The 15,240-nt window shown below is 37.5% G+C and overlaps 1 protein-coding gene across 3 annotated transcripts in view; it reads left to right on the top strand.

Annotated features, from left to right (window-relative positions):
* The window catches only part of megf11 (multiple EGF-like-domains 11), a 153,435-nt gene that overhangs the window by 136,320 nt on the left and 1,875 nt on the right, over positions 1-15,240 (top strand). Inside the window, exons 16-25 of one of the 3 annotated variants that reach the window (XM_056254043.1) lie at positions 1,125-1,259; positions 5,794-5,922; positions 6,611-6,739; positions 7,473-7,601; positions 7,827-7,955; positions 9,695-9,928; positions 10,754-10,872; positions 11,651-11,705; positions 13,684-13,743; positions 14,388-14,597. In XM_056254043.1, the coding sequence (XP_056110018.1) occupies positions 1,125-1,259; positions 5,794-5,922; positions 6,611-6,739; positions 7,473-7,601; positions 7,827-7,955; positions 9,695-9,928; positions 10,754-10,872; positions 11,651-11,705; positions 13,684-13,743; positions 14,388-14,597 (1,329 nt within the window). The remainder of the gene's footprint in view (positions 1-1,124; positions 1,260-5,793; positions 5,923-6,610; positions 6,740-7,472; positions 7,602-7,826; positions 7,956-9,694; positions 9,929-10,753; positions 10,873-11,650; positions 11,706-13,683; positions 13,744-14,387; positions 14,598-15,240) is intronic. The other 2 variants (XM_056254050.1, XM_056254060.1) reach the window with 2 other exon arrangements.

Below are 15,240 nucleotides of genomic sequence, written 5' to 3'. Positions count from 1 at the left end.
CTCCGCCGCTGCTGTACACTGTGCTAATAAATACTGGGAACAAAGTATAACTATTGCAATGCAATGAAAGGGTAGTTTGATTTCTAACATTATTCTCTCAACAGACATTTACATCGATAGTCTGGCGTTATAATTTATTTGCTTTTGGTGTACTGTGGAGTGGGTAAAACTGTTTTTAATGGCAGGCTAGCAGTTACTGTTGACTCGCGCTAGCCTAGCACCGGCGAACTATGCAACTGGAATGACTGGATGAACATTTTTGAAAACTGTCTCCACTGATAAATAACACTAAGGCTAACTTGGAAATGAGGCCGATGTCCAAAATTCTGAACCACCCCTTTAACAGCGTTAACTACTTGGCACAAGCTGATTGGTTCATGTCGCATCTGCAGCCAATGAGCTTGCTGCTCACAACATTTAAATGACTGGTTAGCATTCACTATAGCAATATATTTGCAGCGCGCTTCAGAGTTCCTCTGAAACCCTCTACCTTCCATAGCTACAGTAGTCAACATTTGAAGTGGATCAAAAAAGTTCATCAAAGTTGTCCTAAGACAAGAACGGGTATTGTTCATGTATAACTTTGATAAAAGGTTTTGATCCACTTCAAATGTTGACTACTATATATGCTATTTGTGCAGCAGCAGTATGTCTTACATACTCACAGCAGTGCAGCAGCAATAATCTACAACAATGGCAATAATCAACAGCAGCAGCGTAGCAGATAAAGCAGATCTATTCCTCCAAGACCAAATACATTAACAACATTGTCATATCCATTACCATGCTAAAAATCTCCAGAGAGTTGTAATGATAGAAATAATAATAGTCATACTGAACTGATTCCAAACTTTTACAGAATAATAATATTTTTTACTGGGTAACGAGACAATGTTGACAATTCTAATGGTTATATGAATGTGCTTTGTGCAATGCACTGTACCATTTTTTTTTTTTTTGCCTGTTTGTCCTTCTGATAATGCAAATTTGTATTCATATTTTCCATTTGTGTCTAATCTCTATTTTGCCTTTCTTTGCCTTCCCACTAAATCTTTCCTTCCATATGTCTGTGATCCTTTCTGTGTTGTTTCTCTCCTTCACTTCCTGTCCTTTGCCTGTCACAGTTTGCCCTCCTGGTTTCTACGGGCACCGCTGCAGCCAGTCATGCCCTCAGTGTGTGCACAGCACAGGGCCATGCCACCACATCACGGGTCACTGTGAGTGCCTGGCCGGCTTCTTCGGCTCACTTTGCAACCAAGGCAAGTAGCTCTCGTTGCTTTCCCTCAGTTTCTCTGCTTTCTCTCTCTATTTTCCTCTCTTCCTCACCCATGGACCCTCTCAGATCCTTGGAGGCGAGTTCTGCTTGCAGAGAGGTACGAGAGAAGTATTGTCACTTCTCTGTCTGACTACCTTTACTATAATTACAGTATTGTTCTAATGGAAACACACTATAACTGAATCAATACACCAAGGCATCCATTTCTCATGATAATGTGCCAGAAATACACAGTTTTTGCAAAACTGTTGACACATTATTGTTGCTTCCACATGATTTACAGTTCTGGTGGATTTTTTTGCACAACTCTCAGGGGCCAATGTGGGTGTGTTTCCGGCCAGTTGACGGAACTGTCACTTACAATATATTAATTATTATGTCTTGAAAACGGTTTTGTGTATTGAACAGTGTTGTTGCAAATTCTGCTGTTTTAAACTTGTCACCAAGGTAACATTATCTAGTTGGCTGACATGGATTAACATACGGTTTTGTTTAGATTGCTTGTAGTCTTGAAAGCATCAGTAAATAGTCAAATTACAGCAATTTGTTTTGCAGCAAATCTTTAAAGGTATTTTTAAAAACGCATATAAAAATACATGGCTTAAAATAAAATTATTTATTATCGTTAGTGAGAATTTTCGGCTGAGATTTATATGGGTTTCAATTATGCTTTTTCAAAATGTGAAAAAAATCACATAAGCAGGAAACACTTCTTGAGGCGATTTACACTAACTGTAATGACATCACACCAAAGGTCTATCCTTTAAGTTGCTACTTCCCCTGCTGATGAACCACAGTGAACCAGAATCAATTATGTAGATAAAATAGTGCGGCACAATCGTGTACCTTTAAGTAAGTTGTCCTGTAAAATGTATTGTTTACATGTATTTTGATTGGTATGTAAAGATGGTCTTGTGGTTCTCTCTAGGATTATATACATAACTGTTACCTGTCACCCAAAATGTGTCACCTCGACCCGCAGGGCACTTGTGTGTGTGTGTGTGTGTGTGTGTGTGTGTGTGTGTGTGTGTGTGTGTGTGTGTGTGTGTGTGTGTGTGTGTGTGTGCGCGTGCGTGCACTGCCATTGGCAACATGCCCATCTGCAGAACGCCACGCTGACTCTGCGCCTCCGCCGTACTGAAAATAATTGGCATTATCACTGACACTCTGACAAATAACCTTCAGAGGAAATCTGAATATTGCTGAGCACATTCTTCTGAGCGAGACACAAACACTGAAGAGTCAGGTCAATATCACCGGTTTCTGTTTTTGTTGAGCTCCTGTGGAAAACAAGAGACAGTGTAGAAACAATGATTTGTTAATTTCCACTAATATACTTCATGCTTTAAGATTTACGTCTAGGACGTCTATAATACCTGGAGAGAGCTATCCATTAAAGGAGAACTCTGGCGCAAAATGAACCTTTGGTCTAATAAAACATTGGTACCTAGTCAACCGTTCTCTGAGATTTGTTTTCATGATAATCGAATGTAAAGAGTTTTATCTCTAAAAACTGTTTAGCGTATAACGCTAGTAATGGGGGCATTTAATAAGTAAAAAGAAATCGCTAGTTAATATCACTAACAAGGCTCAAAATAGCCCCACACGAACACAGTAACATAATGAGGGTCCCTACATGCAAAACGAAGCATTGAGAACTTTGTAAGTGTACAGACCGTTTAATAAGAAGATATTATATAAAGACAGTCCACTTCGTGTATACAGACAGGAGCCATCTTTGGAAAACAGTCTCGACTAATCAAACCACGAACGACGTGCTAAGTGAGCTGAACTGTATGAAGTTCAGTGAACTTCTGAACTGTATGAATGGCGTTCGTGGTTTGACTAGTCGAGACTGTTTTCCAAAGATGGCTCCTGTCTGTATACAAGAAGTGGACTGTCTTTATAAAATATCTTCTTATTAAACGGTCTGTTCACTTACAAAGTTCTCAATGCTTCGTTTTGCATGTAGGGATCCTCATTATGTTACTGTGTTCGTGTGGGGCTATTTTGAGCCTTGTTAGTGGTATTAACTAGTGATTTCTTTTTACTTATTAAATGCCCCCATTACTAGCGTTATACGCTAAACAGTTTTTAGAGATAAAACTCTTTACATTCGATTATCATGAAAACAAATCTCAGAGAACGGTTGACTAGGTACCAATGTTTTATTAGACCAAAGGTTCATTTTGCGCCAGAGTTCTCCTTTAACATTCTTATTCATCACAATGGCAGTTACGCTGCTTTGGCATAAACCTAAAAAGTTTGAAATCCACCATCTTTGGCTAATGTCAAAACATCTACTGTAATATATTGATATATCTGCAATATATATGTTGCTTGCAAAACAAATGGATTTTCTCAGAAAGCATTTCCTTTTGAATGGCTGTCAATGGAAAAAGATGCAATGAAAATGTCATAGTTACAACTTTTTTAGCAGGGGTTGATCAGCCAAACCCTAAGCTCTTGATTTACTTTTCCAAGGGATCATTTCTCGACTGAAGTTTTCACTTTTGATGAAGTTAGTTAAATTAAGCTTCTCACTGTCCTCGTTCACTAAAATAGCACTGTAAATATTGACTCCATGTTGACTGTTATATAGACAGTTACGGGTTTGTGAGTTAAGTTTCAGGTCAATGAGGCAGATTTCCAACTCAAAACTAATAAACCACACCACAGCACCCAACTGAGACATTCAGATGAAATATAGATAGACCATCTCACAATAATTAACCAGTCTTTTCATGAATTAAGGAAAGGCTGCATGAATATATAGAATTCACTTTCATTGCTTTCAGAGCTGTCTCGTGAATAAATATTTAATATGTTAAAGCAGAAGAAGGAGAAGGTTCGAGAAAAGGCTTGTTTTAATTTGTCCAGATCATAATTACTGGAAGAAAGGCAGGCCTCAGGGGGAATCGTGGCTAGCCCACACACCTACTTTTTTGTAGTTTTGGTCTGTGCCGGCGTCCTCATATGTCTTGAGCCCACGTTCACCCGTCTCAAAGCGAGCTAATGAACTTCGGCTAGTCACAGTTGGAATGAAACGGAGCCCATGACATGAGGGGGTCGCTAGCTAATAAGAGGAAGCTTTGAGTTAGTTGAAAGAGTTTCCACAAAATGAGAAGAGTGTGGAAATATAATTATTAAAACCCAGTGGCTCAAAGATTTAGTTTCAGCTTCACCTCAATGGACAATTCATCTGATTGGAACATCAGATTTCATCGTGTGGCTGTATTTCAGCTCTCATGAGAAGCTGAAGACGTGTATGTTGTCTTCGACAAAGGAGGAAATAGGAGGTATCTCATTGTATGTACCTTGCTGTGAACTCACCGAAACAAGAAGGGAGAGGGGTACAAAACATGATGGGCTTTAAACTCAACTGAAATTTATAATGGAGGCAAGTGTCAGAGTGTGGTGAAATATTCGTTTTATTAAAAATGTACACAAGCTCTATTTTTAATTTTGTAGTACATCAGTCGACCCTATTCTTGACGGCGCCGAGTGAAGCTGGCAAAGACGGATAATTGGACAGTGTGACAGAAGCACATGTTTGAAGGGTGATCGAGCTTTGAAGTGCACGCAGACACACGACTTACAATCACTACTTGACGTGTCACTCTGGTTTATCATCAGTTACTACTCATGCAGCTCTATTATAGCATGATGATCTGTGATCTGTGAAAAGTTTGAAATGGGGAATTGCAAGATGTTACAGTAAAGTTTAAAGTTCAGAAAACTATAGTACTGTATAGACAGTACACTAAACAAATAACTTAAATTCTTCTAAATGACTTTTATTCAAGTCAAAAATATTGCATAACATCACTGGATCAACTGTTCAAAAGTTTGTGGTCTGTAAGATTGTGTTTTTAAATGAATGAATACTTTACTATTTAGCAAGGTAAAATAAGATTTCTAATTCAATTATTGCTGTTATTTTTCTATTTCTATATAAGAATATATATAAGAATTTTGTTTTTCATGTTTCCACATACATATTCAGCAGAATAGTTTTCAACATTTACAATAATAAGAAATATTTATTGAGCTCCAAATCAGTTCATTCAAATTATTTCTGAAGGATCATGTGAATGAAGACAAAAAAATGAACTTTGTCATAATAATATTTCCAAATATTACTGTTTTTACTGTATTTTTAATCAAATACTTGCAGCCTTGGTGAACAAGAGCATTTTTTCTTTTTCGAAACATGGTGCTGCAGTAGAGTTTAAGAAATAATCATTATTATTTCACATCATTTCAATAATTTTGCTTAGTGCCGCTGCTGACACACTTCTCCTTCACATCACCGAGAAAGCAAAAGCTATTTCGGAAGGATCTGTAATTTGAATGTAAATATTTGACTCGAAAGCCGATTACTGTGGACAAAGATCAGTGTAAGGAGTAAAAACATTGTTAGAATCCTACAGATATTCTGTGATTACCTGAAAGAACGACTCGCAGCTTTAAGTGTTGTTCTTTATGTCTTTGTTATGTGGTTTGTGTCCCATCAGTGTGTCCCAGTGGCAAATTCGGGAAAGCCTGTGCTGAGATCTGTCTGTGCACTAACAATGGAACCTGCAACCCCATTGACGGCTCCTGCCAGTGCTTCCCAGGTTGGACTGGAGACGACTGTTCACAGAGTATGAACCAATTTGTCTTTCTCTCTGTTTTTGTCTTCAGTTTCACCTTCTTTATTTCTCCCACTCTTTGTGTTTAGTCCTACTACTCTGTCCCATTCACTTTCATTCATTTCTCTCTCATGGGCGTCTCATGTCATAGTGCCATGTAAATCATAACCACGTCCATTTTTCTTTGCCAAATACCCCACAAGCACCGCTGATGGAGACCAACAATTTCCTCAATAAATTACTTGATAGCACACTCTCAATAATTCACACAGCACAAGAGAGCGGCAATATGAAATAGAGACGAGAGCAACAATGTCCCGGAGAATTTATGGCTTATTCGCTCTTCTCCCTCCCCTCTCGAGCTGTTAATCTAACACTGTTTGCTGTAAGTGAAGGGGTGAGGATTGGCTGTGGGAAAAGTGAGGGATTTCAATTAGTAATTCCAAACAGTGACATTTTCAGCTTTAAATTGACTAAAAGGTTTAACTTTATACTGTGGCTACGGCTCTCATTTGAATGTGATTTCCTCTTTATTTTGGCTGTACCACATTTTATTTGCAAAACATGCTAATTTTACATCAAATGCATCATTTTGTATACATGTTATGTCAGTTAGGGGCCTGTAAATGTGCGTTAACACACGTGTTTTATATTAGAACACAATACACATCTGTATCTGACGGTGTCTCTGGCTCCGCAGTTTGTCCCATAGGCCAGTGGGGCCCTGACTGCTTGAACTCATGTAACTGTCACAACGGAGCCCAATGTAGTGCCTACGACGGAGAGTGCAGGTGCAGCCTGGGCTGGACCGGCCTCTACTGCACGCAGCGTGAGTCTCCCTCACTCACAAATACACTCACATTCACAGTTATTACATGTACAATTAAACAAATCTCTGTTATACACATACACAAACACCCTCTCCCACACACGTAATGAACATAAAGTGACACAGTGACATCTGTTGGCAGTATTTCAGAAGTGCACCAGAGAGTTGTGAAATCTTATGATGTCGTGATGCCACAGAGAGTGGTCTTTAATAATAAATGCACATTTTTTCATGTCAGTCATTTAACTCATTAAATGACCTTGCTCAAGGCTGAAATCAAAAACCATCAGCATCATGCCTGCTAAAAACCAAATCATCTTTCATTCATTACGTCAATCATTTCATGATCCCTCCTCTGCTGCCACTCTGTTTGAAACTTTTTTTTATGACGGCAGTGATATAAAGTCTTGAGGAGTGATGAAATCAGTTTGTGTTTTGCTGCAATGTTTGCTCCAGTAGGCTTGTTATCTTTAGTAGCCGCACTGTCTTTGCGTGCTTGTGTATTTATGTACTGTACTTGTGTTTGTCTACGAATTGCTATTCGTGTCCGAGGCCGTTGTGAAAGGGGAATACATCTAAATGAAGTACACGTTACATAAATTCTGGTAATTTGCCAAATTCGAATGTTGCGGATTCTCTTACACTCTGGGTTTCCTGTTTGCCGGCCCCATCAGCATACACCAACTGTGTGTTGTAGGTTAATGTGATGTAGCAGGATATCTCTTTCCTTCAGGCTGTCCCCAAGGGTTTTATGGGCGAGACTGTGCAGAGGTGTGCCGCTGTCAAAATGGAGCTGACTGTGATCATATCACTGGCCAGTGTGCCTGTCGGACTGGCTTTATTGGGACCAACTGTGAACAGAGTGAGTGTTGTAGCCTCTTTATGAATTGTGTGTTCTTGTGTTCGAAAGAGACCTTTAGCTGTCCTGATGATGTTGATGATGGTTGTTAGATGACCTGTTTGTGTGTGTGCGTGTGTTCCTCATCCACCATCTCAGGCAGTCCATCACAACATTTATCTGAGTGCTTGTTTTACACAGTTTAGCAGTGGTGTTTAGTTAATGGTGTTCGTCTGTGTTTTTGTACAGAGTGTCCTCCCGGGACATTTGGCTATGGCTGTCAGCAGCTGTGTGAATGTATGAACAACGCCACCTGTGACTATGTGACCGGAACGTGCTACTGCAGCCCGGGATACAAAGGAATCCGCTGTGACCAGGGTAACACTCTTTTTTGATGGAAAATTCCAAAATGTTATACTAAACGAACTGGGAACCGGATAATTTTTTTTGACTTGGGCCTCAAAGTAACTACATAGCAAGTCCTTGGCAACCACCTTGAACACACTAGCAACCACATAGCTACACATTAACAACCAATTAGTCTGCAAAGAACACCCTAGCAACACACTAACAACCAGTTAGACTCTTGGCAACAACACAGAACATCCTGGGAACTACATATAAAAACACCAACAGTGTTTGGGAAATTACTTTTAAAAGTAATCCATTACAATATAGTGTTACTCCCTAAAAAAGGAACTAATTGCATAGTTAATTTTTATGGAAAGTAATGTATTATGTTACTTTTGCGTTACTTTTTCTCACCTGGGCTGGGCTTGATGTTCGTTTTTTTATTAGCAAACAAATATATATATATATATTTTTGGCAAATGTAAAGGCCCTTTCACACATAGAGTGAAATGTAAAAGCATCAGGCTGAAGGAAATGCAAATTCACGCCTGTACAGTCGAGGGCTCAAACAAACCTTTCAGCCAGTGTTGCCAGACGTACGATAATTATCGTATTTGTACGATAATTTTGACCTCTGTACAATGTACAATCAATAATGAAAAAAATCCCACAATATACGATAATTTCTGAATTTTGTGACACTTCAAATGATGGTCGTTGTAGGGCTTCCATCCATACTCATTGATCTAGGTGTGGATTCTACGTCTACCGTCATGATTATGTCTTCCATCTCATCTCACGTTATGTCTTCTCGGCCAATCATCGTTGAGAATGATTCTCTCTCAATAGCACAAGTTAACTTTCCTTTTGCATATTGTATACAAAGTTGTATATCATAAACATGTCCTCTCTGTATGTTTTGCTAGAAAAAGGAAAAAAAAGTGAATGTTCCTGCCGCGGCGCTTAGGTCAGTTGTTTCCAAGCTGAGCTCGATAGTTTAGCAATAAAGTAATTTGCAGGTCGTGTCAAAAAGTTGTTGGTCTAGATAAATAGCTGTATTCTGTACGTTTGACTAGCTTCTGGTACGATACTTGGACATTTCCAATCTGGCAACCCTGCTTTCAGCTATGCTGCCATTCTGAATCACAAAACATGTAAATGTGGTTTATCTAAAGTCATTTTGCTTATTAGTATGGTTGAATTGGATCATCAAAGTTCAGCAGCAAAGACATTGGTTAATAAAGTGAGATTAAATACATAAAGTATATTTGTGTTATTTAACATTTAATTATTGCAGGTTTGTGTAATATTCACTGTTTTTATTCATTTATGAATCTGCTTTTGTGTAAGTGAGATGAGTAAATGCGTGCTTACATTTACTCTGGAACTACAATTTAACCATCTTGTTTACACAGCACACACAACGCCTCTGTACTTACTCCTGATTTCTCTCAATATTGGGACAGGAGAGCTGTCAGTCAATACTGGGAAAGCAAAGTGTTACTTACTTGAAAAATAACTCCCATTACTTGTAATGCGTTACTCCCAACACTGCACACCAACAACCACACAAACCCTTGGCAACCACAAGTATAAACAATATTTTGATAGATTATGAAGAAAATGCACTTTTTGTGGTGTCTGCTATCGTACATGAAACAAGAGATTAGCATGCATAAGAGAATTCTATTGTACCTGTACTTTTGGGAATGAAGTACTCTGATCTGCTCTATTTGATTTCAACATAATCATATTCTGTGTCCCAGCGGCTCTAGTGATGGAGGAGCTGAACCCCTACACTAAGATCAGTCCCGCTCTGGGTTCAGAGCGCCAGTCCGCGGGTGCTGTCATGGGCATCATCTTCCTGCTCCTGATCATCATGGCTATGCTCAGCTTGTTTGTTTGGTTCAGGCAGAGACAGAGAGACAAAGGCCAGGACATGCCTAGCGTCTCATACACACCAGCCCTGCGTGTCACCAACACTGACTACTCCCTCTCTGGTGAGAAACTCCTTTGAGACTAATCATCAAATATTGAATAAGCTGCAATGAACAACTTAAGATGCTCCATGAATGTTTTTACAAATATGACTTATAATTAGGGCTGTCAAACGATTAATCACGATTAATCACATCCAAAATAAAAGTTTGTGTTTACATAATATATGTGTGTGTACTGTGTATAATTATTTTGTATATAAATGCACACATGTATATATTTAAGAAAAATATGTTATTTATATATAAAATGTTTATATTTATATAAAATATACATTATAGGCTACATTCAGTCTATATACAGTATATACATGCAAATATTTCTTAAATACACATGCATGTGTGGGTATTTATGTATTAAAAATAATTATACACAGTACACACACATATATTATGTAAACACAAACTTTTATTTTGGATGCGATTAATCGCGATTAATTGTTTGACAGCCCTACTTATAATAGTACATATGTAGTGGCATTTTTGTCTGCTCAGTAATTGACAGTAAAAGCAGCAGTTTCAGCATTGCATTATGGTTAACCTGGTGCTACCACACTTGTCATACTGTATGCTGTTAACCTTGCTGAAGTATGTTAATCATGTGAAAATACTGCATATCTATTGTCATTTTTTATGCCAGCTGCATAGATGCTAGTTTTATTGATTTGGCTATAAATGGCTCCATCAATTCTGTTAAGTATCATGAATTTCTGTCCATTAAACTGCCCTTGTCTACTTTATTGCAGTAAAAGGATGGTCATTGTTTGTACTCTTGTACAGTGTGATATGTAGGAGTTTTGAACACTGCTGTCTTGCTCTCTACCCTAGAAACATCTCAGAGCAGCAGCAGTGGCCAGTGCTTCTCCAACCCCAGCTACCACACTGTGGCGCAGTGCAACATCTCGTCCTCCATCACAAACAACCTGGACGGCACTCTCACTCTTAAGGTGAGTACATTAGGGTCACGACTCCATGTAGGTTTGGTAGATTAACTATTTTCAAAAACTGATTTTTTTTCAAGCATCATATTATGGCAATATTATCTGCTCTTGTGCTTAGAATATTTCATAAAGAAATGTATGCTACAACATGACTCAGAAACAAGGGCAATCTCTACGTATTCACTTTGTATCTGTAGACTTATTTGTTGAAGGGATTCATTTGCATCAAGACGAAATAATGATCCGAAGTTGGATATAAAGTTGTGCATTTTCATAATGTCCAGCTATGACAAGCTGTGTGACATACGCTACCATTTGAATGTTTGGGGTCAGTAAGATTTTTTTATTCAACAAGGATGCATTTAATTGATCGAAAGTGACAGTCAAGACATTTATAGTTTTCTATTTCAAATAAATGCTGTTCTGGTTCATCAAAGAATCCTGAAACAAATTATCACATTTTCTACATAAATCTCAAGCAGCACAACTGTTCTCATATATATATATATATATATATATATATATATATATATATATAAATTACATTTTAAAATATATTGAAACCGTTATTTTGAAGCCTTGGACTTGGGTTTGGTTTTAAAATGTGTTGTTTTTCCTTAGACAGTCATTTTTTAGGTTATGTAGTCATGCCAGTGAGATACATTTTATAGGTTATTTGTTCTTAATGAAACCAAAAAAGGTCAAAAATCATTGCATTGCTGAAGTCTATCAGGACAATGGTCTTTCAGAGTGTCTAATGTTTTTTGTCTCTTTTTCCCTTTAGAAAGGAGACAGGAACAGTTCAGAATGGAGAGCGTACTGCAATCTCAACGACCTGGGTCAGTGTACTCACTTAATTTCTTCTCACCCCCTACTCAAACCATCTGTTCCTGTCAGACAAAAGTACTCATGCAATTTGAAATGGATCAGATATATAATTATTTTCTCCGCTCAGCCTATTCTCCAAAACAAATCAGACATTTGTTCTCCATTAGGGCACCAGAGAATTAAACTACTTACTCATTCCTGGGGGGTTGCATGAATGCTGGGATGCTTCTGGCACTGGAGCAAGACCTCCGCCTGCTGTGTTTTTAATAAGCCCTTACTTTAGGTGGCACATGCATGTGGTGGAAGGTCAGGCTTTGCCTATATTATCCAAGGTCACTCAGACTAGGGGGGAGAGAGTTCATTACCTCTCTGACATCCCATCCCAAGCCACCTCACCCCATTATGTCCACCTGCAGGTCTGCTGATAAGGCTTCGGCACAGCACACAAGGCCTCAGAGACTCGGGTACGAGGATGGGTATTTCCATCATATTCTTCTGCAAGCCCATAGAGGAAGTGAAATAGGGCCAGTGACCACAAGTTTAAATGGATTTCACCTTGTTATTGGAAATTTCCCTGATTTCTGTTCACAGTGCTGAAGAGATTTAACTTGTAGATGACAGTCTGTTTTATAAACGGGAAGTTATTTCAAAGCCTGAGCCAAAAGTTGTTACATTATGATGAAGATTACAAAAGTCTTCTTGATGAATCCTTCACTGTAAGACAAGGAATCTGTGTTAAAGTAAATGAGGACAGTTTTGCTTTCAAATCAAGTGAAAGTACAAACGGTCCTTTTCTTTGAACAGACTAAACTTTATTACATTTGTATAGAGGAAACCCCCATTTGAACAGTGAGCACACACTGTTACTCTACTGCTGTCATGTCCAAATTAATATTGCAGTGTGGGTTTGGTGCACTGTTTGAGAATTTCATTTATCGATCTTGACGTCATGTCTCTGGGTAGTCAGCTGAGAAACCTGATGAGTTGTGATGTGATTTGGTTAAAGGTTAACTCATAATGCTCATAAGAGTGACTAGGTTGGGTATTGTTTAAGCGCTTGCTTTTGCTTTTATATGTAGGTGGATGGAAAGACAGTCCTTTCTGTTAGTCATTCCTGTTCCTTCTGTTAATGACGTTTTTTTGGCTAATTGCAATAACAATTTTTATCATAAAGTCAATTAATTTAACCATACAATAATACTAGGTCTTCCCCTGGGTGCTTATAGCATATGGTTGAGTAAGTCTCATGTTGATTGGAAAAAACTTCAGGAAATGTTCGATTGTCCTAGAAAATGTTCTAATATATTTAAATATTTATATGTATAAACATTGTTTTATTTGAATAGGTATGTAGCGTTAATTTAAAAAAAATGATATTTGATATAAAAGCTAAATTTAGGTGGAATTTGATCATATTTACAGTATATACACTTTCTTTCAAGAAATTAATCATTTTATTCAGCAAGAATGCATTAATTTGAATTAAAAGACTTTTACATTGTTACAAAAAAAATCTATTTCAAATAAATATTGAAACTTTCTATTCATCATAGATATCACGGTTTCCACAAAAAATATTAAAAAAGGCTTAAAGAAGAAAAATATAAGAAGAAATGGTTCATGAGCAGCAAATCAGCATATTAGAATGATTTCTGAAGGATCATGTGACACTGAAGACTGGAGTAATGATGCTGAAAACTCAGCTTTGTCATCACAGGAATAAATTATATTTTAAAATATGTTAAAAAGGAAAACAGTTATAATAAATATATTTTTTTAAGTAAATGCAGGCTTTATGAGCATACGTCATTCAAAAGGGTGTATATACAGTATATATATACAATAGCGTATATATATATATATATATATATATATATATATATATATATATATATATATATATAGCCTATAGTTTTACCATTTACCATCATCTATTTATACTGTTTTTAAATCATGAATTACTGAGAATGTGTTCATGTGCTTCATTAGGTGTATCAAGAGGAGACACACTTACACTGAGGGACAGCAAAACCACCCGAATGGCCAAAGGTAGTGACTATGTTGGACATTTGCTGATGTAATATGTGGACACTGTACACAAGATGTCCTTTTCCATTTTTGAGGGGGCCCTTTAACAAGGACAACTGCATTCACTTTGTTTTTAAAAATGAAGAATGACTTTCGAAGATTAGTACATTCAGTACTATAGTACTATGGTGATCACACTGGATGTGCATGTGCCTCATTCGCAAATGCGTTACGTTTTAAATGGTGTAAGAGATTTATAAATACTGTTGTGCCATCACTTCCTTCTTTCCACAAAGCACAACTTAATCACTTCCTCTATATTTCTGGATGATGTACATAAGTAATACAGCCACGTCTATATTTTACTCTCTCTACACAAACTCTTCTTCAGCTACATTAGATGTTAACTGCTGTAACAAGATTTTCCAGTGCAGTCTAACTTTCACTGGAAAAATTCACCCTGGGATGCTGCTGTTTCTAAACTGTACATCATGGAAAGTGCTTATTTTGCATCTTTGCCGAGAGATTGTCTTGAACGCAACTTAATTTTCCCATAGCTCTTTGTATATGTAATAACATGTATTACATTTTTCTCTCCCAGAGGATGATGTGGTGATTACATTGCAATAAAATATCTTTTAATATCTTTTCTGTAATGTGTGTAGATTACATAAAGGCCTCCATGTGTAGCTCCAGCTCGTGCTCCCTAAATAGTGAGAACCCGTACGCCACCATCCGAGACCCGCCCAGCCTGGCCTGCAAGCACGCTGAAAGCAGCTACGTGGAGATGAAGTCTCCTGCACACAGAGACCTGACCTTCTGCTCCAGCACTAGCACAACCCTCACCACTGCCAGCAGGAACGTCTATGACGTGGGTGAGTCTGATCAAAGCAAATGACTGCTTACTTCTCTTATATGAGCCCTGCTGTTTTATCATTTTTTTCTCTCTTTAAGCACGATAGCTGCTAATACAGTCTTAGTACGATGTTGCCATATGGAAACTTCACTTGCCTTCACTTTCTCACTAGTGAGAAAGACAAACTGCATTGTAATTTCTATAGGAAAGACACATTCAGGGGCTGCTCATTTTTTGTTATAGATGTTGCTCAACATAGTTTTACAGAAAATTAAGAAAATATGAATGTCGCCATATGTAATTTATTAAATTTTTTTTTTTTAATACAACTGTAGAACAAAAGGCTTATTTATACATAAACAAGTTAGCCCGTTGTTCTGAGCTGTGAAGTTATACTTTGTCTTTCTTGATATAAGGTGTACTTCAATGTTCAGGTGTGTTTACATTTTTTCTTCAGTTATAAATTATATATATATATATCAGTGTTATTTTAGCATTATTTATATACTTCATATTTTGAGTTGTTCAGTTTTCAACCCTTCCGTTGTAGTCATTTTGTTGTTATTTTGTCAATTTTATTAGTTTATTTAAAGGAGAAGTTTTCCACTGTAGTACAAGGTTGCCATTTGGCAATATTTAATCCCAGTATTTTCCCCAAATTA

Source organism: Rhinichthys klamathensis, unplaced genomic scaffold, assembly GCF_029890125.1.
Source record: "Rhinichthys klamathensis goyatoka isolate OS25496 unplaced genomic scaffold, OSU_Roscu_1.1 h1tg000005l_1, whole genome shotgun sequence".
Taxonomy (NCBI): Eukaryota; Metazoa; Chordata; class Actinopteri; order Cypriniformes; family Leuciscidae; genus Rhinichthys; species Rhinichthys klamathensis.
The sequence above is the reverse complement of the archived record's forward strand: the minus strand, read 5'-3'. Positions and strand labels throughout refer to the sequence as shown.